At 53.1% G+C, this 25,723-nt stretch overlaps 3 protein-coding genes across 5 annotated transcripts; 1 reads left to right on the top strand and 2 right to left on the bottom strand.

The window, feature by feature from the left end:
- Positions 1-5,852: 5,852 nt before the first annotated feature.
- BCL7C (BAF chromatin remodeling complex subunit BCL7C) lies at positions 5,853-9,953 on the bottom strand. Its single transcript, XM_027612855.1, has 6 exons — positions 9,600-9,953; positions 8,999-9,077; positions 8,568-8,676; positions 8,304-8,465; positions 6,599-6,684; positions 5,853-6,048 (listed from the first exon to the last, which is right to left on the bottom strand). Exons 1-6 carry the CDS (start codon positions 9,689-9,691, stop codon positions 5,923-5,925), a joined length of 654 nt encoding a protein of 217 aa, XP_027468656.1. The 5' UTR covers positions 9,692-9,953; the 3' UTR covers positions 5,853-5,922.
- Positions 9,954-12,274: 2,321 nt separating this feature from the next.
- Positions 12,275-15,866, top strand: CTF1 (cardiotrophin 1). 3 transcript variants are annotated; one of them, XM_027612856.2, is made up of 3 exons: positions 12,275-12,338; positions 13,505-13,623; positions 15,315-15,866. In XM_027612856.2, the coding sequence occupies exons 1-3, from the start codon at positions 12,314-12,316 to the stop codon at positions 15,795-15,797; spliced, it is 627 nt and encodes a 208-aa protein (XP_027468657.2). In that variant the 5' UTR covers positions 12,275-12,313; the 3' UTR covers positions 15,798-15,866. The 3 variants fall into 3 exon arrangements, 2 of the variants coding, with proteins under 2 accessions (XP_027468657.2, XP_027468658.2); XR_003523237.1 differs by lacking the exon at positions 15,315-15,866 and adding an exon at positions 13,724-13,737 and having other exon boundaries at positions 12,298-12,479; XM_027612857.2 differs by having other exon boundaries at positions 12,314-12,338; positions 13,508-13,623; positions 15,315-15,808.
- On the bottom strand, positions 15,809-18,117 carry LOC113933101 (cardiotrophin-2). The gene has a single exon (XM_027612858.2). The coding sequence runs from the start codon at positions 17,720-17,722 to the stop codon at positions 17,258-17,260; it is 465 nt and encodes a 154-aa protein (XP_027468659.1). The 5' UTR covers positions 17,723-18,117; the 3' UTR covers positions 15,809-17,257.
- Between the last annotated feature and the right edge of the window lie 7,606 nt (positions 18,118-25,723).

The raw sequence follows: 25,723 nt of genomic DNA on the forward strand, positions 1-25,723 counted from the left end.
TCTCTCGATCCCTCTCCCACTGCCCCTCCCCTGTCTCGTGCATGCACACGTGCTCATCTCTCTGTCTCTAAAATAAATACATAAATCTTTAAAAAAAAAAGGTAGCTAGGAGTCTAGATTTTTATACGAAATCTTTTGATTTTAAATGTTGGCAACATAAACAAGCAAATCATATCCATAGGCCAGTGGTTCCCAAACTCTGCAGCCTATCAGCCTCACCTGTGGAGCTCTTAAAACTCCTAATGCCCAAGTCACATCCTAAACCAATTAAAATGTCTGGGGTAGAAACCGGGCCTCAGAATTCTTCAGGTGGTTCCACTGTGCAGCAAAGTTCAAGACCCACTGCCATAGGTCAGTACATCTTTTGGGTTGCCAGGCAAAGCCATGGGGGAGCTGTGGGAAGTTTTAGGGCAGGGAAGAAGCAGATCAGTTTAGAGTTTACAGAAAATCAATCCTTAGGAGGAAGGGAGTATAAGTGTAGTCTGGGGTGAGAAAGGGCCTGGGGCCCCAGGGGCAGTGGTGGGGTCCTGCCAGGGCAACCACCCATCCCAGTTTTCCCAGGGTTTCCCGGGAACAGGACTTGAGATGCTAAAACTGGGAAAGTCCTGGGCAAACCAGGATGCTTGATCACCCTACATCCTGCCTCTTGAAATAGTTCTGTCTCCCTAGATTTCTGGGGGACTGAAGTCATGGACTGACTACATTCTAGAAAGGTCCTGGGGAACAAGCTGTCTGTCTTCCCAGGGCACACTCATCCGGGGCTCTGATCCCCAGGCTTGACAGGCTTGTGCAGGGAGCTAGAAACAGGGAGAGAGGACTTGGACCTATCTGTTCTCCATCCCGCAGAGCGTTCCTAGTCAAAGCCAAGTCTATGGACTATCACCTGGCAATAGAAAGGAGCATACTATTGATCCAAGCAACAGTACAGATGACTCTCAAAAATATTATGCTGAGTGAAAAAAAGCAGATGCAAAGAAGTACATACTGTATAATTCCATGTATATGAAGTTCTAGAACAGGTTAACCTAATCAAAACAAAACCAGAACAGTGATTGCCTCTGGGGAGTTGGGGGTGGGGGGGAGGGAAGGGGCAACAGGAAACTTTTCAGGAGGGATAATGATGTATTTGGTAAGAGCTTGCATTATGCAGATGTGTGCATTTGTTGAAACTCATCGAATCACACAATTAATACCTGTGCACTTCACTATGTGGATATTTTGTTTCAAGGGAAAAGAAAGACAAACCGGTAAATAAATACCGGACTCTAGGTAATGACAGGAATGCTCAAGTACTTAAGAGGGAAGTACCCCATTGTCTGCAACTTATTTTGAAATGTATCAAGAAAATAAGCTAGGGCGCCTGGGTGGCTCAGTCGGTTGGGCGACTGCCTTCGGCTCAGGTCATGATCCTGGAGTCCCGGGATCGAGTCCCGCATCGGGCTCCCTGCTCGGCGGGGAGTCTGCTTCTCCCTCTGACCCTCTTCCCTCTCGTGCTATCTCTCATTCTCTCTCTCTCAAATAAATAAATAAAATCTTTAAAAAAAAAAAAAAAAGAAAACATTGTTTAAAAAAAAAAAAAAGAAAATAAGCTAGATTGATAGATGGATGGATGAATTAGGATATGTGATAAACAGATACGGTAAGATGTTATAGAATCTAGGTGGGGGTATATGGGTATCATCTGTATAATTCTTCCAACTTTGCTACATGTCTGAAACTTTTTATAATAAAATATCGTGGGGGGGGGAACCTAAGTCTGATCATGTGACTCCTCTGCTCAGATCCCGTCCATAGCTCTTCATCTCGCCCAGAATAAAAGTCCTGACAACGGCCTCCAAGCAGGATGGCCATACATTTTGGTTATCACAGGTTTCACTTGTTGCCTGGGCATAATTATTAATACATCCTCTTTTATTCTCAAAGTTTGACTGACATATTATGTGACTGCTGTGCCTATGAGGCCCTACATGACCTGACCTCACTTCCCACTGCTCTCTCCCTGCCTCCCTCTGCCCCCTGCCGCACTGATCTCATTTCCAGGCACACTCCCCCTCAGGGCCTTTGCACTGGCTATTCTCTTGGCCTGGAATGCTCTTCCTCGAGAAATCTGTATGGCTCTCTTCCTCACTCCTTCAAGCTTTTCTTCAAATGTTTCCTCAGTAGGAGGATCTCCCTATTTAAAATTGCAATCTGCTCTTTTCCCATCTCCCTGACTCTATTTTTTTTTTAACAAGATACTTATAACTTCCTACAGATGGTATAATTTATTGAAGGTAAACTCTGCGAAAGCAGAGATTTTTTCCATTTTGTTTATGCTTTATTCCCGGGGCCTAGAATAGTCCCTAGCAAACAGTTAAGTGCACAATAAATACATGTTGCTACGAGTAAAGGAATTCTCCTGCCCTTGTTGAGCTGGCAGTCTGGCACCAAAGACCGAAGCCAACATAGACCATCACAAGGCAATACCTGATGTTCCGTGAAATGGCAGAGGAGCAGGCAGGGGGCGGGACAACAGAAGTCACCAGGAAGCCAAGCTTGGAAAAAAAAAAAAAAGAATGCATTCCCCCAGATGAAGAGAGGATAAGAGGGGCGCTCCTGGCCGAGCAAAAGCATGAGAAAAACCCCACAGGTGAGAAACAGCGAGGTGCGATTGATTATAAGCAGTTCTCAGGGGAGCGGTGCAGGGGTGGGGTGGAAGGGGCAGCTCCATCCTGCCAGGAAGGAGGACAACGGCAGGGTTCTCGCCCAGGGCAGTATCGGTGGGTTTCTGAGACTGCCCAGCTGCTGGGTGGAGGACAGACTGGGGGTGGGCAAGAGTGAAGCGGGGAAACCCACCAGGAAGGCAAACAGGAGGACCCTAAAGAAAGGGGCAGATGGGGGAGTTACTCAGGATAGAGACTTGCTCACGGGACTCTGACTTCCGGGCACTCCAATCTGGGCCAACTCTGGGGGACTGAGGGGCCATTTCTGGGTACAGGCGATGGGAGGAACAGGTTGGGAGGGGGAGGAGGAGGCCGAGGGTCTGGGCATCCCAGGGGTCTTTGAGTCTATAAAGGGAGGGTGCAGCACTTGGATGCAGAGACTTGGGAGCCATTCATTCCAAAAGTAGGTGGATCTGGCAGGGAGCGTTTATGAAGAGAAGAGCTAGGCCAGGACAAGAGATATTTAAGGGATCAGGAGGAGAGAGTGACAGAGCAGAAGAGAATGGGGGAGCACCAGAGGCCAGGACCTCGAGAGTCAGGGGTGGAAGAATTTCCAAAAAGAGAGCGTGGATATTGGGAGGGGGTGGGAAGAGCGGAGGCAGGGAGGGCGTGGTAAGGTGATGACTGGGGGGCGGGGCTCGCCATGGAAGAAGTGGATTTTATTTTTTTTTGAAAGATTTTATTTATTTATTTGAGAGAGAGAATGAGATAGAGAGAGCGTGGGGGGGGGGGGTCAGAGGGAGAAGCAGACTCCCCACTGAGCAGGAAGCCCGATGTGGGACTCGATCCCGGGACTCCAGGATCATGACCTGAGCCGAAGGCAGTTGCCCAACCGAGCCACCCAGGTGCCCCAAGAAGTGGATTTTAAACCAGGTCACAGAGTGGATCACAGAGCCGGAGGGGGCAGGCCTGGGAGTGGGGACAGACTGCTGGGGTCTGGGGCCAAGAGAGGGACAGGAATGGGGGTGACTCAAACTTCAGCCTTTCAAGTGTGCTCAGAAATGGACTCTCCTCCCCAGTCTCACCAACAAACAAGTCTCTGGCCTCTATCCCTACACCCTCGTATCCTCATCGGTAAAACGGAATAATAGGAAAACGGCTGTCATTTATTGAGCGCTCACTATGTGTCAAGCCAAGGACACTCCCTCCCCACGTACTTCCTCATCTAATCCTCACAACACTCTCACCAGGCTGATGTTAATATTATCCCCAGTTTACAGATGAGAAAACCGAGGCCCAGAGAGGTTAAGTCACGTGGCTCAAGGTCACAAGCGAACGAATGGAGATGCTGGTATTCAAACCCAGAGCCTGTTGTCTGGGCTTTAACACTGTACTACTAACCCACAGAAGGCACTCTGCAGTTTACAGAGCACTCACATCACCTCCTGCGGTGGCTGAGGGGACTAGTGAGAGGACCTCCACACCCAGAAAATGCTGAGATTATTACCACATGTAGTAGGCTGAATAATGGCCCTCTGAAAAGGCCCACGACCTAATCCCCGGAAGCTGTGAATGTTACTTTACACGGCAAATGAGATTTTGCAGGTGTGATTACGTTAAGGGTCTTGAGAAGAGTCTCCTGCATCATCCAGGTGGGTCCAATGCAGTCCCAGGGTCCTTAGAAGAGGGAGGCAGGGGAGGCAGAGACAGAGATGTGATGACGGAAGAAGAGACAGAGATTGGAAGAAGCCATGATGAAGACGTGAAAGGGAGGGGAGTGGTGGGGAAGGGAGGGAGAGGGGCCCAAGTCAAGAAATGTGGGTGGTGTGTAGAAGCTGGGAAAGGCTGGGAAACAGATACTCCCCTACGGCCTCTTGGAGGAACCAGCCCTGCTGATACCTTGACTTTAGCCCAGTGAGACTAATTTTGGACCTCTGGTCTCCAGAATGGTAAGATAATGAATTTGTGTTTCTTTAAGTGACTAAGTACATGTGTGGTAATTTGTTGCAGCAGCAAGAAGAAATGAATATACCACGTCACTCTACATTTGGCTCCCCTGGCCGGCCCTGGCTCAACTATTACAACCTTAGCTGCTATCAGGAAACAGCCCTACATTTTAAAATCGTTCTTTAAAGTTCCAGTTTGGTCCCTCTGAACCTTTTAGCCTTTGTTAAAAATAAAAACAGGGCTAATACACCTAACTCTACCACTTTGCCAGGCACAGAGTGCAGGTACCTTACATTATTTGAAGGTTCCCAAAACCACTAGGGCAGATGAGCCCTAGTTATTGTCCCCATTGCTCAGATGCACAAACTAAGGCTCAGAGAGGGGAAATGGCATGCATAGAGCCACATACCTAGTGAGTAACAGAGCCAGGATTTGAACCAGGACTTCTTCAGATCTACCACACTGAGGTTCCTATCTCACATTCTGCCTCCTCAGAGAAGCCTTCCTGGATAGCCTCAGCACATTCATTTACTCATTCATTCACCAAACAGTTGCTATGACTGCTCTATGCCCAATGTGATCCTAGATAAGGCTAGGGACTAAGATCGGCCCTCAGGAGCTCAAAACCTAGTGGACAAGACAGACACACAAATGAGCCATCCCAAACAGCCTGATAAATGCCAAGACAAAGAGGAGGAGACACAGCAGGTAATGGAAGCCCAAAAGAAGGGAAACTGATTGAGCCAGGGGTCAGGGAAGACTTCCTGGAGGAGGTGGTGATTGAGGGGAAGACAAGAAAGACTTGGCCAGAAGTGTGGGCAGGGGTTCCAGTGGAGGAATGGCTAAGCAGAGGCAGGGGGTACAATGTTGTAGCTTCTTGAGGGCAAGGAACGGGTTAGGTCAGACCCCAAAGTCCCTCCGAGCCTCTATGTTCCTGTGTATGAACGGGAATCATGGGCAGCTGCCCAGAGCTTGGGTAACTGCTGGGCCCAGGGGAGGGCTGAACAGGAAGAAGAGGGGTCCTGGGATTCCCAGAGGAGGGCTGAAGGTCAGGAAGGGTCAAAGGTAAGGGGACAGGGCAGGGTGGAGGGAGTTTTGGGAGGCAGGGTCCTGGCTCAAGCTCCCATTCTATGTCTGACTCCTGGTATGACTATAGGAAGGTCCCCTTAGAGCCTCAGTGACTCCATCTGAGAAATGGAGCATGAGACAAAACTGTCTCCAAAGACCCTCCCCAGCCCTGAGGGGAAATGACATGACACAAAATTACAAAAGGGTCTTTATTTGTAAAAAGCCAAAGGGGCCCTTGGGGCGACAGGACAGGCAGGCCAGCTTCTCAGGGGTCAGGGGCATTTGGGCAGATGCGCTTGAGTGGGGGGGCGCCCTCCGAGTCCTCTGTGTCACCCTGGGCTGCCTCGGGGACAGGTGGCACTGGCTCAAAGACGGGGTAAGCTTCAGGGGCCTGGAGAGGAAGGGCGGACAGGCATGAGCTCCACCCAAACCCAGGAGTGCAGCCTCCTAGCCTTTGCCTTCTCAACGCCTCCACTCCACTCCCCTCCTGGACCTAGGAGTCTGGTCAGGGACCCAGGGAGCAGATTAAGTAGGGCACTAGAAACAACAACAACACCGTTTTGGGAAAAGAAGGTGATACTTGATATTTCTGGAAAATGCATCAAGGTAGTCCTTGTGGGAAAAGTCAGAAGTTGTAGGGGACTGACTCTCTTAAGCTGATTTGATAGTTTAGGACTAAAATAAAATAAAATACTTGGAGGAGCACCACGATCTTTTCAGGCTTTTAATGGTCTTAAATCTGCCCCGATCCAGCCCACAGGACTTTGTCTTAAAGCACCCTTTCCTTTTCCGTCCCAAGAACCCAGCCTCTGAGACTTGAGCTGTGCCTGAGGTCTACATTTCCTGCCTGGACCTCAGGAGGGCAGCCCCCTAGCTGTTAGCTGCCCCAGAGCCCCCACTGCCTCAGAGACCCGGGAGTCCAGCCTTCTGGCCTCTCTCACCTCAGCCTCCAGCAATTCTGGAACAGGCTCCTCCTTGGTCAGCATTGGGGGTTCATCGGTGCTGCCTGCAGTTACGCCCCCAGGATCTGGAACATCAAGTTAACAGACATTCCCTGAGCGACTGCTCTGTGCTACAGCACAGGCCCAGGCTGGGGGACACTGAGGAGGGAGCTGGGAACCTGGCTGCAAGCCAGGAAGAAGCCACAGGAAGGACATGGAAGTGGGATCTTGACAGATGAGTAGGATTTGATCAGGGAGACAAATGGGGCACATTTTAGGCAGACAGAACATATGTTTAGTGAGTACAGATTCTGAGACTGGACTCCCTGGGTTCAAACCTGACCTTGGGCATGTGACTTACTTCCTCTGGGCCTCAGTTAACCCATCTGTAAAGTGGGGATAATGATAAATAATTACCACATGAGACTGTGGTAAGGATGAAATGAGATGATACAGGTAAAGCCCTTAGTACAGTATTTGGCACATAGTAAGTGCTCAATAAATGCCTGCAGTTTTTACATTAGTAAAGGTACACAAGTGGGTGGCACAATCTAGACACAGCCCATAGGCCCAGGTCATGGTATTCTTGGAAAGGAACAATGAGACCAGCAGGGGTAGTTCACAAAGGGTCCAAAGTACCAAGTAGAGGAGTCAAAGGCCATAGGGAGCCATTGAAGGCTTTGAAGCACAAAAATGAGCCTGCCAAATTTGTGATTTAGAAAAAATTGCTCTGGCAGCTGTGTCGAGGTGACCGGGGGAGAGGAGACCCATAAGGAGGCTGGAGCCTGGGGTGCCTGGGTGGCTCAAGTCGTTCAGCATCTGCCTTTAGCTCAGGTCATGATCCTGGGGTCCTGGGATGGAGCTCCGCATCGGGCTCCCTGCTCAGCGGGAAGCCTGCTTCTCCCTCTCCCACTCCCCCTGCCTGTGTTCCCTCTCTCGCTGTGTCTCTCTCTGTCAAATAAATAAATAAAATCTTAAAAAAAAAAAAAAAGGAGGCTGGAGCCAGGTGGGGGGAAGAGATGGCTCTTATAGGAAGGTAGACACATTTGGGAGGTAGCTCTGACCAGGCAGGGGATTGACTATATGGAACAAAGAGGAGCTGAGGAGGAATTATGCCCAAGATGCTGGCTCACTGGCTATGTGAGCTTGGGAGACTTAATTCTCTGGGTTTCAGCTTCTCATCCACATATGAGGATCATAACCCTCATAGGGTTATAGTGAGCATTAAATGAGCTAAAACATGTTCAGTGCTTAGGATATCCGGCACACAGAGCTCAATAAGTCCTAGCTGTTATTTTCACTTATTAATCACCCTCAGGAATATCACTATTATTTACTCCTCAACAAATATTTATTGAGCACATTCTATGTGTCCCATGTTGTTCTGAGGATTCAATAATGAACAAGAGCAACATGGGCCCAAGGTTCAGGAAGCTGACATGAGGTGGGAGCAGGGGAAGAAATTTGAGTAGTAAAAAATAAAATTTACATGAAAATCTCAGACGGTGATGAGTTATCTAAAGACCCAAAGAAGCCAGATGAATGAGACAGTCACTGGAGGTAGGACGGTGACTTTCTGCAGGAGTCAGGGAAGGCCTCTGGGAGGGGAGAACACAGGAGAGTAGGTGTAGGTAGGGGTAAGCTGGTGGCTTCAACTTTGCAGAAGACTCAGACGAGAGGGCTGCAGGGAGTCACCTAGTCCTACCTCTCTCTTGGCCCAGCCGTGGGGGCTGAGCATCCTCTGGGACCCCTTCTGGTGGTCCAGCAGGTGACACAGGGCGGCTGGGCTGGGGGGTGCCCCCAGGGCTGGGCTCGGTGCCCTTTTGCAGAGAGCCTTCCGAATGGAAACTCTGGTTACTGTTCTCATCTGTGGGAGCAAAAGCCAAGAAGTTTGGGCCTGAAGGTCTCAATCCCCTCCTTCAATCCCCCAGCCCACACCACCCCCCGAAATCCCAGGATTCCTACATACCATTGAGATCCAGCAGGATGAGAGGGCCGCCCCCTCGGGGACTGGCGCCCCTGCCCCGCCGTTCCCGACCTCGGGATCTCTCTGCCCCGCCACCTGCCCTCCGTCGCTCCTGGGGGTTAGAGGGATAAGGGTCAGTGACAGTTTTCCAGTTAGTACTTACAAAGCCCCCACTGTACAAATAAGGAAACTAAGGCACAGAGAAGCAAAAGGCCCTGCATGAGGTGACAGAGGTTGGCACCACACCGTTGGGTTAGGTCTTGAACTCTGGGGTCTGAAGCAAGAAAAAGGGAGAAGGGGGTGGAGTTGCTAATAATTGTTAACATCTGCTGCATCTGAGGTCTCACAGTGGGACTGGAGGTGGAGGCCAGCGTTGGGAGGGGCTCGCCTGAGGTCGCACAGATGAAAGGCCTAGTGTGGGAGAGTTTGCTCACCTCCTCCTGGGGGTCCACCACTGGCACCCACTTGAAGATACGAAGGGAAGTGTCGCCCACAGTCACCCAGCGCTTCTCCCTGTGGGAGGGTGGGGGGGACTGGGTCAGAGTTCTGAGGAGAGAACCCCTCCAGGTGCTGAACACATCAGGGGAGACCTGTCGAAGTGGGGGTGGTGCGGTTTTGCTAATGGGGCATATGGTTAGAAGGAGAAAGAGAGTCCTGCAGACCGCAGGCCATACACAGGGGTGCCTCTGGGGAGTGAGTACGGCTTGGGGGGCCATGGCTCTGCAGACCCCTGGGGTATACAAGGGAGCAAGGCTGAGGGCCTGGCAGGGAACCATAGCAAAGAAGATCCTGGACATACTTGAAGGAAGAGTGTCAAAGCTTTAGGGGGCGGGGCATAAATGAGGGTACGGCTTGGGAACACGCTTTGTAGACCCTAGGGTGTAACCAGAACGGGGACAGAGCCCTGCAGCTCCAGGGCGCAGCTGGGGGGCACACCTAACACCTGGGGGCCACGGCTGGCGAAGGGAGGAAAGACGCATTTGGGAGAGTGTGGTCCCGCCAGGTCCCATCCCTGGCCCCCCGGGCAGCGCTCACCATCTCCGGACCTTCTCGATGGTCGCCATCACCTTCTTGATGTCATCCTTGGCCCGGCTCCGGGTCTCGGCCCGCACGGTCCGGCCGGCCATGCTGGCGGGACTGGGGCCGAGGCCGAGCCCGCGGCTGGGCCGCCTCCTGTCCGGCGGGCTCAGGCTCGGCGCCAGAGCCGGGCGCCGCTGTCTCGGCCTGCCGTCCCTCCGGGAGTTGGCCGCGCCCTCCCTCGCTCCCCAACGCCTCCGCGAGTCCCCGCCCCGTTTCCTGCTGCCGCGCCCCGCCCCGGCCCGTCCCCGGAGCGGCCCGGCTGCGCGGGCGGCCAGAGCCCTTGCCTGGAAGCCGGCCAGCCCCGCCCCGACCGGGCCCGCCCCCTCGGGGCGCCCCGACCGCAGCGCCCCCTACCCGCCGCCAAGAGGGAGGGTTGGGGACAGCTTGGCGCCAGGACTCGCGCGGCTGGGCTGAGGAGGTGCGTTCAGACCACGTGGGCACGGGGAGGAGGAGGGGGGCGCGAGAGGGTCACTGTCCTGGCCAGCGTCCTCTGCGCGGGGGCGGGGGGCGGGGGGCGGCCCCGAATGCTGTGTGCAGGGTGTGTGTCCAGCCTCGCCTGGCTGTCACTCCCGCACTGTCCAGGTCTTCCTCCAGCCATTCATTCAGCGGTCTATTCACTGAGTGCCCATGACGGGCCAGACGCTGCAAATATGAGTAAGTCTCCACCCACCAGAATGGCTAAAATGAGAACGACAGACCATATCAAGTGTAGACAAAGAAGTAGAGCAACTAGACCTCTCATGTTTCTGGGGGAGTGGAAATGGGTAGAGACGCTTTGGAAAACTGGCAGTTTTCTAGAGAAGCTGAACTCACACGATCCAGCAATTCCACTCGTAGGTCATTAACACCCAATAGAAATGCGTGGGTATGAGCACCAAGAGATGTGTACTGGAATGTTCATAGCACTGTCGATAGTGGCATCAAATTGGAAACGGCCCATCAAGAGGAGAGTGGAAATGAATTGTAGCCTGTTCATACAGTGCACAGAGCAGAGAAGTGATGTCCTGCTACACAACAGGGACATGTCTCACGAAAGAAATCAGATACATCAGTACACACTGTATGATTCCTGTTATATGAAGTTCAAAAGAGACAAAACTAATTTGTGGTGTGAGAAGTCAGGATAGTGGTCACCCTTGGAAGAGGCTAAAAGGGAGCCCCTGGACCGCTCGTGTTCAGTTTCTTAATCTGGTATTCTGGTGCTGGTCTCCCCCCCCCCAGTATATTTACTTTGAATATTCATCAAATTGCACACTTTTCCCTATGTATATTATACTTCAATTAAAAGTTTACGTAAAATGAGTGTGTTTTGGTTGAGTTTATTTGAATTTGTGTTTGCCGGCAGATAGGACATGTGTTACTATATGTGTGTGTTTCAAGGGTTTGGCTCTTGTCCCTGTGATTTGGTATGATTATGTCCAGATGGGTTAAGGTATAGGAGGGGGATTATGACCGAATTTCTGGAGCCAAACTGCCCCTGGGAAAATCCCAGCTCTTCTTGTCCAGTGACCTTGGACAACTCACTTATCTCTATTCCCTCAACCATAACATGAAAGTAAGTTAATATGTAACTCCTGAAACAATGCCTTGCACATAGTAAATGCCCAATAAATATTCACCGTTAATTAAGTGTGTGATTGTGGCCCCTACCAACAGTCTGGCTCCAACCGCACCTGCTATGCTCTCTTCCAGTTAATACCTTCCTTTATTCTGGCAGTTGTCTGCCCATGGTAATATCCTCACGGAAGGAACACAGGCCTCCTTCCCAGTCCCTTCACTCACAAACCCCATTACCTGCTGTTGGTTATGGTCGCCTCCATCAGACTGTGAGCTCCTCAGGGGGCCAGAGACCAAGTATGGATCGTCTCTGGGTCCCAGAGCCCAGGACAAGTAGGTGCTTGGGAATCACTTATGCGTATAAGTGCGTGCAGACCTTTCATCGTTTATCTGCACCAGGTCAGTGGGGTTGACATGTCGGTATGACCCCCTGTACCTGACTCTGAAGCTTGTTCCCAGGTGAGAATGAAGGTCTACATGCAGTAGATCAGAGGGATTCTCGGACTGGGTAGGGTGAAGGGAGCTGCTGTTATCTATTCCCCGTGTAGTAGGTGTGCCGAGAGAGGGCGAGCAGAAAGTATCTAAGATAGGCCAGGAGGTATTTGTCTGGGCAGGTGTGGCCCAAGCCTGAGGGCCCTGGCGAGGCCTCTCTCGCACCCAGCTTCCCCCTTCCCCCCCAGACAGGAGGGAGGACCAGCACATTCCTGTCTTGCCCGCTCCACCCTCTCTTATCCACCGCGCCCCCCTCCCAGCTTTCTCCGAAAAGAAGCTCGCTCACTAAGCCTCGCCCCAGGTCAGAGCCTGAGCCTCCTCCTCCCGGTGGTACCAGGGCTGCTTCCCAGGCCCCGGCACACTCAAACCTCAAGGTTTTGAGCCCACCACGCAGACAACCTGCCAACCCTCCTCAGGCCCCTTTCCTGACTGGGCAGCGCAAGTAAGGAGCTGAGCTCAGAGCCAAGGAATCCAGCCTGGGGCGGGCGGTGGCGGGGGGGGGGTTGTTTGGGGTCTGAGCCCTGATTGGCTGCGCCCGTGCCACGCCCCTACCCCTTCCCCCCCTTTTCCCCCCCTCGGAAGGGGGGCGTGTAGGCAACCGGGATCAGCCAGGGGCCAGCATGAGCCGGAGGGAGGGAAGTCTGGGTAAGGGGCTGAAGGACTGGATGTCGAATGCCCGAGGGGAGCAGGGGTCAGAAGGGCTGGAAGCTGGGGTCTGGGTCCCCACCACCCCCGGGTCCGGGAAGGGAGCGGCCTGAGCTGGGGAGAGCAGGGCCCCGGTGTCAGGTAACGAGCGGGTGAGCTGTGGGTGAGCTGTGGGAAGGGACAAGCGCCAGAGTTTAGCGGAGGCCTGGGCTGTGACTTCAGGGATCTGGGCTCAGGGTTTAGATCACAGGTTCGAGTACACCCTGGGAGAGAGGACTGGGGTCGCAGCTGGGGCTGGACGCCTGAATCCTCTGAGTATTGGGAAAGAATCAGAACTGGGGACCAGAGGGAGGGATAGAGTTAGGGAAGGAAGTCTTTGGGCCTCAGGAGCTAATGAGTGACAACAGGAGACGAAAGTCGAGGCTGTTAAGGATAGAGGCAAGCGGTGGGAAACTGGCGCGGGGAAGTGGGGGCGGGGCGGGAGTTGCCGCGCCAGGACTACATTCCCCAGCATGCCTTGGCATGTGCGCTGGCATCTCGGGAAATGTAGTCGTCCTTCCGGGGCTCCACCCCCTAGTTTGCGCTAGGAAAGGTTAGTCATTGATGCTGCAGGTGTCCGTCCAGTCCAGCGTCTTGCACAGACTGTCCATCAGTTTCCCAATCTGTAGAATAGATTTAAAGGAGCATTCCGTTTTGAAGTTCTGTGCTTCAGTGATGTTAAATTTCACCAACAATCAGTGATGCACGGGGATATGTGAAATCTTCCCTCAAAGGGTTCCCAGGCTAAGGCCGATTCACACAGATAAAAGAGCTGTTAAAAAAACAACCTTGGGAGTATGAACAAATGGCCTTAAGTAAAAGGAAAAGGTTAATTTAAGGGAGAGGAGAATCCGGAGGCCACACCGAGGAGGCAATATTTGAATTTGGCTTTAATAGGATTTAACAGTGATTTGGGGTCAGGGAATACATTTCAGATGGGACAACTGTTTGGAAAATGTCCGGTGCCTCGTTTACCATCAGTTGGAATGGGACAGAGGCTGCCTGGCTTAAAAGTTGGAGAATTCAGAGCAGAACTTGTGGATTCAGGAAGGAAGAGCCAGCCTGGAAGAAGTAGTCAAGGAGCAGCGGTCTGGGCTGCCCTCATTCCTCCCCCTTTTTCCCACCAGAAGATCCACAGGCTGACTCCTCAATCTCACCCCTTCCCCACTTGGAGGCCAAGATCCGTCAGACACACAGCCTTGCCCGCCTCCTCACCAAATATGCTGAGCAGCTGCTCCAGGAATATGTGAGTGGGAATGGGGATGGGGGTGCCAGAGGCCTGAGGAATGGGGAAGTACAGATCACAGAGGTTCCTGACCACCCATTTTTCCAACCTCATTTCCCAGATACAAAAATTGGAGCAAACCGGAGGACTTTCCCTGTGCTCCAAATGCCCCTCTGTCTGCCTCAGCTTGGAGGTTCCCCCCACAGTGCATTAAGACAGAGGCTGAGGGGCGCCTGGGTGGCTCAGTCGTTAAGCGTCTGCTTTCGGCTCGGGTCGTGATCCCAGCATCCTGGAATCGAGCCCTGCATCGGGCTCCCTGCATCGGGGAGCCTGCTTCTGCCTCTCCCGCACCCCCTGTTTGTGTTCCCTCTCTTGCTGTCTCTCTGTCAAATAAATAAAATCTTAAAAAAAAAAAAAAGACAGGCTGAGAGAGTGAAAAGAATTCTGATCTGGGAGTCAGGAAACCTAGGTTCCAGGCTCTCTGTGATCTTTCACCTCAGTTCCATGCGCCTTGGTCTCCCCAGCTATAAAAGGAGACAGTTTAACAAGATGAGTTGTGAACTCTTCTACCTATGCTATGCAGAGAGGCCGAAAAGGGTTTCAGTCTGGGGCAAAAATTCCAGCCCAAGAGGGGACTTTAACAGAGGAGGGGAATCTGCGAATATCTTTGGTTGGGCATAGGGCCTTGCCCAAGGAAGGAGGGTAGTTCCATCAATTACTCTAGTGTAATGGAAGGAAGGTATAGGCCTGCTAACTTGCTGTGACCTTGGGCACTAATGGTAATATGAAAAAATAATGATGTAACAATTCTGAAAGTGGGGTAATAGAAAGAACTAGCTTTGTAGTGCTATGAACTTTGGTTCAAAATCCAGCTCTGTCCTTTCCCTAGGTGTATGACCTAGGGCAAGTCAGTTTACCTCGTCACGCTCCATATCCTCATTTGTAAAAATCATCATCATAATCATCATACCCATTTGGAAAGATTAGGAATAATGTGTTTAAAGCAGCAAACAGTGCCTGAACCAGAGACAAGATGTTAGCAAAGGATAAATGGTATTGTTGTAGCATTTTTACAAATTACAAATCTCCTTTAATTTTTTCGTTCATATAAGTTATTCATTGAGCCCCTGCTGTGTAGCAGACAGGTGCAGAGGTGGTGGAGGATGGGGGGAGAGAGTGAAACAGACCAGGTTTCTGCAGTATCTGTGTGATTCTCAGGCTGGGGAGCTGATCCCCCATTTTACAGATGAGAAGACTGAGACTTAGAGAAGGGAAATGGTTTTGCATGAAACTGCACAGCTAGCAAGTGGTGGAGACAGGATTGGCACCCCTGTCTGTAGGATAGCATTAATAAAATCGCTAACATTTATTGTGCCCCTCCGGTGGGCCGGGATTTGCCTGAACCATTTTAACATGCTCATAACTACTCTTACGAAGTTGATGCTGTTGTCTCCATTTTAGAGACGAGGAAACAGGCGCCGGTGTAAAGCCCACTTCGTGTGTGTGTGTGTGTGTGTGTGTGTGTGTGTGTGTGTGTGTGTGTGTGTGTTGGTAGTATCGCAAACGCAACAGCTGTGTTGGGAGGAATGCGTCATTTGCGAGGGGGTAAACTGAGGCCCTTAGGGAGAGGAGGAGGAGCGGAGAGTGGAGGAGTTCCGTCGCGCCTCGCGGGTCCCCCCCCCCCCCCGCCCCTGACTGCCGTGTCTTCGCAGGTGCAGCACCAGGGAGACCCCTTCGGGCTGCCCGGCTTCTCGCCCCCGCGGCTGCCGGTGGCCGGCCTGAGCGCCCCGGCACCGGGCCACGCGGGCCTGCCCGCCCCCGAGCGGCTGCGGCTGGACGCGGCGGCGCTCAGCGCGCTGCAGCCGCTGCTCGACGTGGTGCGGCGCCACCAGGCCGAGCTGAACCCGCGCGCGCCGCGCCTGCTGCGGCGCCTGGAGGACGCGGCGCGCCAGGCCCGGGCCCTGGGCGCCGCGGTGGAGGCCGTGCTGGCGGCGCTGGGCGCCGAGACCCGCGGGCCCCCGGCCGAGCCCGCGGCCGCCGCCGCCGCCGCCGCCGTCGCCGCCGCCACCGCCGCCACCGACGCGGGCGTCTTCCCTGCCAAGGTGCTGGGGCTCCGCGTGTGCGGCCTCTACCGCGAGTGGGTGAGCCGAACCGAGGGCGACCTGGGCCAACTGGTGCCCGGGGGCCCGGCCTGAGCGCGGGGCGCGGGCCTGCGGCTCGCTGTCATCCGCTCGGCGTCCGTCTCCGTCTCTCCGTCTCTGTCTCAGTCGGTGCCTCGGGAGCTCCGACCGTCTCCGTCTCTCTCCCTGCCTCTGTCGTCTCTCTGCTTTGTGTGCTCTCCGCGTCTCCCTGTCGGACCTCCGTGTGTTCGTGACTTCCCGTGTCCACGCTTTCTTGCTTTCCCCCTCTTCTCCATCGCTTGGGCCCGCCTCCGTCTCTCTTGGCCTCCCCCTTCACCCATCTCTGCGGGGCCTCTTTGTCTCCCCTTTTCTCCATCTCTTGGCTCTCCTTGGCCCCATGTGAGCATGTGTACCTCTCAGCCTCATCTCACGGAGGGGACACCTCATCAACTCTGGCCTTCCCTGCTAGCCCGGGTGGGAGGGCTCCTCCACACAGATTGCAGCCCCCTTTCCACAGGGTCACTCCCCCTGCTGCGCTCTCCCTCCCCCATCCCGGCCCTTTGGGTGGGCCCTGCTTGCTTCTCCCTTGGATGTCCTTCCCCTCCTTCATCTCCTCTGCTCTGTCCCTGCACCTCCCCTCCCCTCAAGCCAGGTCTATGGAGAGAAAAGATCAACACCTTAAAAGAGTTTATTTCTGAGAATAAATTAATTTTTTGTAAATAAAATGTTTAAAAATAAAAAAAAAAACACCAGAGTTACCAGTATATATAGTTGTTAAAAATGGGGAGACACCTTTGAGGAGACTAGACTCCTTGGGGCACAGCCTGGTCCCCCAGACAGACCCAAAGGCCACAGTATAAATAGGGAGTCGCAAATGCCCCCAGGCCAGGGATAACATCAGTCACTCTAGAACAGGAAGTGGATGTGCCCCGAGCTGGAAACATCTACGGGAGTCCTCCTTACTTTTTTCAACTGGACTTCTATTGATCAGGAAGTGAAGTCCCTCAAGATGGAAAGTTGGAACAGTGGCCCTAGTCAGGGAGGTAGACTAGGGGAGGCAATGAACTCCAGCAAGAAGGGAGGCCTCTCTGTGCAGAAAGCCCATAGCTTCCCACAGGAAGTGAGGTAGAGACAAGAAGGCAGCCCCTGGACCTCCCTAAACTTAAAGGAAGAGGAAGGTCTCAGGGAGAGCCCAGGAAAGAGACCAACTGTCCTCTCCCTGCAGAGTGGGAAGTAAAGCCTCTTCAAAAAGGCACTTCTTTCCACCCAGGATGTGGGCAACCAGGACCACTGGACTGAGACTCCACGAAATGATACCCACAGAGTCCCACCCGGATCTGGAAGGGAGGCCACAGGACCTAGGCAGGAAAGGCCCAGGCAATAGGGACTTGGGGCCTGGTTCCTAGGAAATATTCCCAAACATACACGCCCTGTCTGCTAGACAAGATGTGTCTCCTTTCTAGCCAAGAAGAAAGGCAGAAAAGAGTCCATTGGGAAAGAAATGTTGCAGCCTCTGACAGGATGTCCTGCCTCCTCTATCCAGGGTATTTGGCCTTGAGCAGAGCCAAGTCCCTCACAGCTCGGTCTGTCCAGTGGCCATATTCCCGGGTCACTACGTAGCCTCGACATTTCCTCTCAAAGGCTGAGGCCCCGAAGGGAACAACGCCGAGAGTGTCCTCCTCTGGGGGGATGGGCAGGCCCAGAGCAGTCATGATTGCAGCCATGTTGCCCAGCAGGCCTTGGGCCCTGAGTCTTGCAGCCCCGATCTGGGCCAACAGCATAGGACTGCCAGGGTTCAGGTCTCTCTGGTCGTCCCCCACAAGCTGGAGGTGCTGGGTCAAGGCCAGGAAGGCCCCTTGGGCATGGCTCAGCCGCTCCCTGTCATCCAGGGCATGCCAGGTCTTGAAGGAGACGACGGCAGGAGGCAGGCTGCTGAGCTGAAGCTCAGGGGCTGAGAAGCCGGGGTCACTGAAGGGGCTGCCCTGGTACTGGAGCTGCATGAGAGACAGAGACAGACGGGAGTTTAGGGACTAAAGTGGTCCCCCGGGGCTCCCCCTGACTTCACATCTGACACAGAGCCTGGGCTCTGTGAGGTCGCAGTTTCATGTACAAGTTGTACAACTTTGAATGGCAGCTTCAATAATTCCCAGGCATCGGTAGTCTCGTGCAAATGATAAGAAGTAGTATATAGAAAGCACTTAGCGCAGCTCCTGGCATCCAATAAGGACATAATAAGCCACTGTTTATAATATCTTAATATCATGACACTGTGATTCTGTTATTTATTATACTATTTTCAGTCTAAATAATTGACAATGTAGTTAGAGTCTATATGGTTCTTTTTTATTCATAGCATTTAGTTGTTTGTGCTTATTTTATTAGAATCATTAATAAATAATTGTTAACATTATTAAATTTAGTTGAGTGCCTTCTCCATTAAAGTTCTCGCCTCCACAAACCTAGACCCACAGAATCTTGGTGCACACTGATGAATCCCCAAATTGATAGACCTCCTAGTCCTACATCCCTATTTCACAGGTGAAGAAACTGAGGCTTAGGGTGCCCAAAGCTACCCAGGGAATGGTGGCAGCTATGGGACTAGAAACTAGATTTAGTAACTTCACATGGGCCTGGAATATAGTACAGTAAGCAGAGTCACAAACCCTGGCTAGGGGCCAGGCGGATCGTGTAACTTGGGGAAGAAGGCAGAACTAAGATGGGGTGAGGGGCTAGGAGGGCCCCTGTGCCTGTTTGAGACAGGCAGCCACATTCAAAATTTGAACAAGTATTTCATGGCCCGAACAGAAAACATCTGTGGGTCAGATTCAGCCAGCAGGCTGCTAGTTTGAGCTTCTAGACAGTGTGGGGGGTGGGGGAGGTGTCTAATGCCACAGACTTGGCTTAAGATCCTGGCACTGCCAGTGATTGAGCTGTGTGACCTTGAGCAAATTATTTACCCTCTCTGAGACTCAGTTTCCTTCTCTGGATTATAATTCTGTCCCTCAGAACTGTTTGAGGAGTCAGTGAGATAATGGGGTTGAGTGCCTAGCACAGCCTAGGGCTCAGGTGAGCACCCAGCGCAGAGTGGTTGTGGAAATAATCACGAGCCTGTAAAGTCTTTCTCTGTTCGTGCTGCCTTTGAATCTTTTAACAGCCCTGAAAGGTGAGCAAAAGCAGGATCACAATTCCATTTTGCAGATGAGGGAGCTGACCCGGAGAGAGAGAGAAGGAACGACTAGCCCAAGGTCACCAGCCATCAGTGACACTGTCCGAGTGAGTCTCTAGTTGACAGAGCCCCGGAACCCTCAGACTCATGGAGGAAACTTCTCCTGGCCTTGCTGTGCTTCCCCTACCCAGGGCTGGGTCAGGAGGGCAGTGTGCCGCTGCCCTTTCCCCTGCTCATGCCCAGTGTCACTCACATAAGTCTGCAGCAGCGTTGATGTATTCTTCTGCATGTAGAGGGCCAGGCTGTAGGCTTGACTGATGGGCTCAGCTGGGGAGATGGGGGCCCCCGGACTGAGGGGTGGCAGCAGCAGGGTCAGCAGGCAGAGCGGGGCTGGTGGAGGAAATCAAAGGTCTGCATCCAATCTGACCCTGAGCCCGCCTGCTGGTTCATTCATTCTGTGTCACAGCTCCTCAAATGGGCACAGCCCTTGTGGCCTGCAACAATTTTGTGTATCCAAGTCGGGGCAGCATCATCCTGTAAGATTATTTCCAGCCCAGAACGTTCCCCTGAACCCCAGACCCGATGTATTCAACTTCCTGCTTGACATTATTGGATATTAGTAAGCATCTCCACTCAGAGTATCCAATACTCTACTCTGGGTTCCCCTTCCATCTTCCTCCCCCAGCCTTCGCCATCTCAGGCAAGGGGGCTTCCATTCTTCCCTTTGCTCAAGTCAAAACTTGGGGTCCTCTTTGGTGCCTCATTCTCTCTTGCTCTCCACATCCACCCCCACAGTAAATCCTATCGGCTCTGTCCTTAAAAGGTAGTCAGCCCAGCTCTGCGTTTCTTGATCTGAGTGCTCATGACAAGGATATGATCACTTTGTGAAAATTCATTGAGCTGTATGCTTGATGAGTTGTGTACTTTTCTGTTTGTTCTTTTCAATAAAAAGTTTTAAAAGTTGAAAAGATGCATCCAGAATCTACCCACTTTCCCCCTTCTTCCGTTGCCACCCCCTGCGTCCCAGCCACCAGCCCTTCTCCCTGTACTCTTAGAGCCAGTAGCCTTCCCCACCCCCCGTCTCTGCTTCGACCTTTGCTGCCCTCCCAACAAACCCCCCCCCCCCCCCCCCCCGGGTTCAACCAGATCCCTCCTGTGCTTGAACCCTCCCTCTGCTCAAACCTCACACAGTGGAAGTGTGTAAACCAAAGCCCTCCTGCAGCCTACAAGGCCTGGCCCCTCTGTACTGGCCTCCCATCCCATTCCCCCTCAGGCCTTCCTGGGCCCCGCCCGGGCCACCCCCAAACCTTCCCAACCCTGGCTCCTTCTTGTTCTTCAGGCCTCAACTCAGATAAGCTGTCCTGACCGCATATCAAAAGCCCCCTCCCCCTCCCCCTCCCCCTCCCTGATTTTTTCTTTTTTTCTTTTTTCTTTTTTTTAAGATTTTATTTATTTGCCAGACAGAGAGAGAGCATGAGAGTATAAGCAGGGGAAGCGGCAGGCCGAGGGAGAGGGAGAAGCAGGCTCCCCGCTGAGCAGGGAGCCCGACACGGGGCTCCATCCCAGGACCCTGAGGTCACGACCTGAGCCGAAGGCAGACTAACTGACTGAGCCACCCAGGCGTCCCCCCCCCTCCCTGATTTATAGTCTTCAGAGACTTGCTATTTCATTATTTATTTATTTGTCTGCTTGTTTGTTACGGTCTCTCCCCCTAGAATCTTGTCTCCAGGAAAGAGGAAACCTCCCCTGATTCATTTGCTGCTGGTTCCCCAGCACCTAGCACAGAGCTTAATAAATATTTGTTGAATGACTGAATGCTGCCATGAACATCCTTATCCCAGACTCTTTGGGCACTTTTGAAAGTGGGAATAAGGGGCGCCTGGGTGGCTCAGTCGTTGAACTTCTGCCTTCAGCTCGGGTCATGATCCCAGGGGCCCGAATCGGGCTCTCTGCTCAGTGGGAAACCTGCTTCTCAGTCCTCCTGCTTGTGTTCCCTTTCTCTCTGTCTCTCTCTCTCTGTCAAATGAATAAATAAAATCTTAAAAAGAGAAAGAAAGAAAAAAAAGAAAGGAAGAAAGAAAAAGAAACAAAGAAAAAGAAAGAAACAAAGAAAAAGAAGAAGGAAGGAAGGAAGGAAGGAAGAAGAAGAAAGAAAGAAGAAGAAAGAAAAGAAAAAGAAACAAAGAAAGAAACAAAGAAAGGGAATATCTGGATTGGAGGGTGTGCTTATTTTAAATTTGAGTAAATGCTACGGATTGTCCCCTTACAGCTCAGGCCCAGTTACGGTCCCAGTGTGAGGCTCAGCGGGGGTGTGGGGGTGTGGGGGGGATTGCCTAAGGTCACCAGCAGGAAGCAATGGAGATGAGAGGCCAATCGGGATGGCTTCCTTTGTTCCCCTTTCTACATTCCTGAGTTCCCTAAGTTCAGAACTTAAGGGAAGGCTGAAAGTAAAAGACCATTCATTCATTCAAAAAATTGGCTCATTGCGCTCACCTTATATCAAACTGGCATTATAATTTACGTATTTTTTTTAAAGATTTTATTTACGGGGCTCCTGGGCGGCTCAGTCGTTAAGTGTCTGCCTTCGGCTCAGGTCATGATCCCAAGGTCCTGGGATCGAGCCCCTGCATCGGGCTCCCTGCTCGGCAGGAAGCCTGCTTCCCCCTCTCCCACTCCCCCTGCTTGTGTTCCCTCTCTCACTGTGTCTCTCTCTGTCAAACAGAGAGAGAGGGGGAGAGAGAGAGAGCACGAGAGGGAGGAGGGTCAGAGGGACAAGCAGACTCTCCGCCAAGCAGGGAGCCCAATGCGGGGCTCAATCCCAGGACCCTGAGATCATGACCTGAGCCAAAGGCGCTTAACCGACTGAGCCACCCAGACGCCCCATAATTTACTTACTTATGACGATGATGTGTATCGTCTGTCTGCAGAATGAAATCTCCATGAGACCATAGCTTTTTGTCTGTTTGTTCACTGCTGTATCCCCAAATGCTTAGAAAACTACCTAGCACATACTAGGCACTCAGTAATTCTTCTTGAATGAATGAATGAGTGATGAACGAAGCCTTCTGTGTGTAAGGATTTGGAGGTTCCTAGCAAGCAAAGACAGCCAGGCACCTGAGTCCTAAGGGCCAGAGAGCCCAGAGAGCACCCCTCCCCTCCTGGTCTCTAGGCCCTGGCACTCCATCCGCCCCCCCCCCCACACACTCACCTAGCGGATAGCTCATGCTCTCTCCTTGGCTCCTTCCTCTCTCCAGTCTCTGGTTTTTTCTGGGGCACCTGTCCTCCTGCCCCTCAGGTGGCTTTATACTTGGGCTGAGCGCTGAGGCCGCCCGAGAGGGAGGGAAGGAGTCACACCCTAGGGCGGGTGTGTGTGTGTGAGACACAGGTGCAGAAGCCCCAGAAGCAAGGGACAGGCAGGGAAGGGGACACTGTGGTGACACCCTAGTCCCCTACAGTCCCCAAACTCGACCTTAAACCCTGGTTGCTGGGAGGGAGGGGTCAAAGGCGGGAGGGGATTATCGGGGGACAAAGGGGCCGCCCTGCTCCCTGCTGCTCCGCACGTCCTGGGATCCAGTTTCTCGTGAGGAGGCAGCCTCCTGCTCCGCCCCGCTGGGACCCAGGCGTTGGGCCCTGGCTTCCGAGGAGTTTGGAAAAGGGGTGGCATGTGAGCAACATCACCCACACCAAGGTACACCCTTAGACAACAGGAGCATTCGCACGTCTAAACACACACACACACACACACACACATTGGCACACGGGCCCACACCAGACATGTGAGCGCACTCACATTCATTCATTTAAATAGTATTGACACCTACCGTGTGCTGGTCCCTGTCCCAGGTGCTGGGATAAAACAAACACCAAATCAGACAAAATTCCCTGCCCTCAGGGCACCTGGGTGTGGCTCAGTCGTTGAGCGTCTGCCTTCGGCTCAGGTCATGATCCCAGGGTCCTGGGATCGAGCACCACAGGCTCCCTGCTCCGCGGGAAGCCTGCTTCTCCCTCTCCCGCTCCCCCTGCTTGTGTTCCCTCTCTCTCTCTCTCTCTCACTGTGTCTCTCTGTCAAATAAATAAATAAAATCTTTAAAAAAAAAATCCCTTGTGGAGCTGATGCTCTAGCGGACATGGCCTCTGCGTATATGGAACCACACGCACCCTGCCGGGCCCACGCATGCTACAGAAGGAGGGTGCAAACGTGTCCACGCGGAATCATGCCGACCTGTGCACACATAGCCACACCCAGAGGCCCCAGCAGAGCCACATGCGTGGCGCAGACAGGTACATACGTGGGTGGACACACACCAGAGGCACGTGTGCGCACACAGACACAAATGCAGCTGGAGGGCAGGACTCCTGAGATCTAACCATGTTTTAGTCTCTGCTGTCCTGGAAGATCTTGGGCCAGTGGCTGCCCTCTGCCCAGACCCAGCACCGTACAGACACACAGACACATACCTAAGGCCCTTTCCAGCTGGGGAAGCCTTGCGGCCCAAGGGGGTAGCTGAGTTCTGGTCCTTCTTCACAACGTCCTCAGTGTCTCCATAAGGGAGCATTGTCCAGTTCTCAGCCCCTGCCCACCCAATGGGTCAGAGTGCTCAGTCAGACGCCCACCCTGCTCCTATCCAGTTGGGGGATGGAAGACTGCTCTACCTTCCTCCCTGGTGTGGAGAAAAAAGGCCCACAGCCTTCCTGAAAAGGCGGGGGATACATCCGTTCACTCCTTCACCCATGTCTACATTCAATCAGCAGATTTCGATGGGACCTCTACTGTGGGCTGGTACCAGGGTGAATAATAAGATGGGTCCGGTCCCTGTCTCACAAGGGTTGCCCAGTCCAGAGGGGAAGACCAACAACAAATGTGTGAACTGATAAAAGCAAAATTTCCTGAAGCAACAAAGTGCTGAGAAGAAGCCAAAATAGGTTGATATGATTAGCTGGGAGGCCCAGAGCTACTTACCTGGGGTCACACAGCAAGGCTAGAACAGATCCTAGACTCCCGCCTCCCAGCTTGGGACCAGGTCTGGGGTATCTCTGATCTGAACAGTGAGCTGAAGGAGGGAGAAGGTTGAAGGAAAGTTGGGCTCTGAGGTGGGGGATCCTGAATTGGATCTCCGAGGCAGGGGGCTGCCAGGGCTGCCAGAAAGGGCCTGTGCTAGGCAGCGGTGATGTCAGGGGATTAGACTAGGCCCTTTGAGTGGGTGCACTGAGGCGTAGGCAGGGCCACATAGTGAAGGGGAAGGTGGAGGAGGAGGAGGGGAAGAGGGAGGCAGATACTCGATCTGGTGCTATTCACAGGTGGATGCTGGACGTGGGGCTGGGCCTCACCCCAGAGGCCAGGCTCACCCTCACCCAACCCCACCACCTCCTACTTCTCTTGGGGGCTTTGCTTTCTCTCTCTGTCAACCCCTAGGTGCCCTTCACAGCTGGAGGAACGGACCCCCAGCCCAGGCCCAGCTTTATCCCAAGGCGTCTGTCTTGGCAAAGGTCATCAACTCCGCCACCCTGACCATCCCCACCTTGCAGCCCATCTGTCTCCATCTCTGTTTTAGTCTCACCAGAAGCTAATGTCTGGGGATCCCCCCAGCTCAGGAGCAGACTTGGGTGTGAGTCCTGCCTTTGTCCGTCGCTAGCTGGAGCGAACCCCCCCCACCTCTCTGAGCCTCAGTTTGTTTCCTCATCTGGAAACTGGGTAATACTTCCCACCACCCGGGCTCTTGCTGACCCCACCTGCCAGGTGCCTTGATCCCTGCCATCAGGACCCTCCTAGGTCCCTCAAGGGTTACCCCGATGGCACAGAAAGCCTCCAACCAATGACAAAAGCCTTGATGCCGCATGACCCCAGGCTTGGAGGCCAATCCCCACCTGCCATACATATGCTTTCAAGAGATCTATCCTATCCCTCGCTCAGGGCACTGAAGCATGACCTCAGTGTCATCCAGCAGGTCACATAATGAGGCCCATTCAGAACCAACAAATGGGAACTCCAAACCAGATCCTGGCCCTGACCTCCAGTATTAAGCCCAACTCCATCCTCCTCTCCCACTACAAATCTTCACCCCTCCCTCTCCAGGCAAAGGGAATAGCAAGTACAAAGGCCCTGAGGTGGGAGCATGCGTGACAGGTTTCAGGAACGGACAAGGCCAGCAGAGAGCAAAGACACTGGTGGTTGGTGAGATATGACAGGTTTGGGAAGAGCAAGACTCATCTTGCGCTCCCCCACCATCTCCACATCTTCCTTGACTCCCCAGTGCCCTCAGGATACAGCCCTAACTCTGCAGCCCGCCCTCTGAGGCCTGCAATCTCCCAGTCCCCAAGCAGCCTTGCAACTCACTTCTTGCTTTTCCCCACCTTCTACCTGAGCCCCACAACCCACTTACAGGCCTGCTCAACACTAGGCCTTCCTCAGGTAATTCTCCCCGCATAGAAAGCGCTCCTGCTCCCCCTTCACCCAGCACAATCCTTCTCATGTTTTAACCTTCAACTCGGGGTTTTACCTCCTCTGGGAAGCTTTCCTTGTCTCCTCTGCCCCCTCGGGGCTCCCACAGGTCCTCAGGTTCCCCTGTCCATTTATTGATCACCCTGCGTTGTCATTCTCGGTCTCCCAGTCTTTCTTCCCAGTGTGACAGGAGGCAGGGACTTCTCAGCTCTGCAGCCCCAGCACTGGGCCCGGCACAAGGGTGACACCTCAGTGAGTGTCAGGTGAAGGAAGGCAGGTTCCAGCCGGAGGCTCTGCAAAGCCAAGCCAAGGAGGTTGGTCGGCTGAGCAGGACACCTATGTGAGTGCCTCATCCTAATGGGGTGGCAGGCCAAAGGGGCAGTGAGGGTGTTTGGC

This window comes from Zalophus californianus, chromosome 10 (genome assembly GCF_009762305.2).
Source record: "Zalophus californianus isolate mZalCal1 chromosome 10, mZalCal1.pri.v2, whole genome shotgun sequence".
Lineage (NCBI taxonomy): Eukaryota > Metazoa > Chordata > Mammalia > Carnivora > Otariidae > Zalophus > Zalophus californianus.

Excerpts from the sequence above, each read along its gene's own strand:
- CTF1 (XM_027612856.2), top strand. The coding sequence starts at position 12,314 with ATGAGCCGGAGGGAGGGAAGTCTGG. Across the intron at positions 12,339-13,504 it reads CCGGAGGGAGGGAAGTCTGG|AAGATCCACAGGCTGACTCC; the intron begins GTAAGGGGCTGA and ends TTTTCCCACCAG. Across the intron at positions 13,624-15,314 it reads AGCAGCTGCTCCAGGAATAT|GTGCAGCACCAGGGAGACCC; the intron begins GTGAGTGGGAAT and ends GTGTCTTCGCAG.
- BCL7C (XM_027612855.1), bottom strand. The coding sequence starts at position 9,691 with ATGGCCGGCCGGACCGTGCGGGCCGAGACCCGGAGCCGGGCCAAGGAT. Across the intron at positions 6,685-8,303 it reads ACGGCTGGGCCAAGAGAGAG|ATCCTGGGGGCGTAACTGCA; the intron begins GTAGGACTAGGT and ends TTGATGTTCCAG. Across the intron at positions 6,049-6,598 it reads CAGAATTGCTGGAGGCTGAG|GCCCCTGAAGCTTACCCCGT; the intron begins GTGAGAGAGGCC and ends CTTCCTCTCCAG.
- LOC113933101 (XM_027612858.2), bottom strand. The coding sequence starts at position 17,722 with ATGCAGCTCCAGTACCAGGGCAGCCCCTTCAGTGACCCCGGCTTCTCA.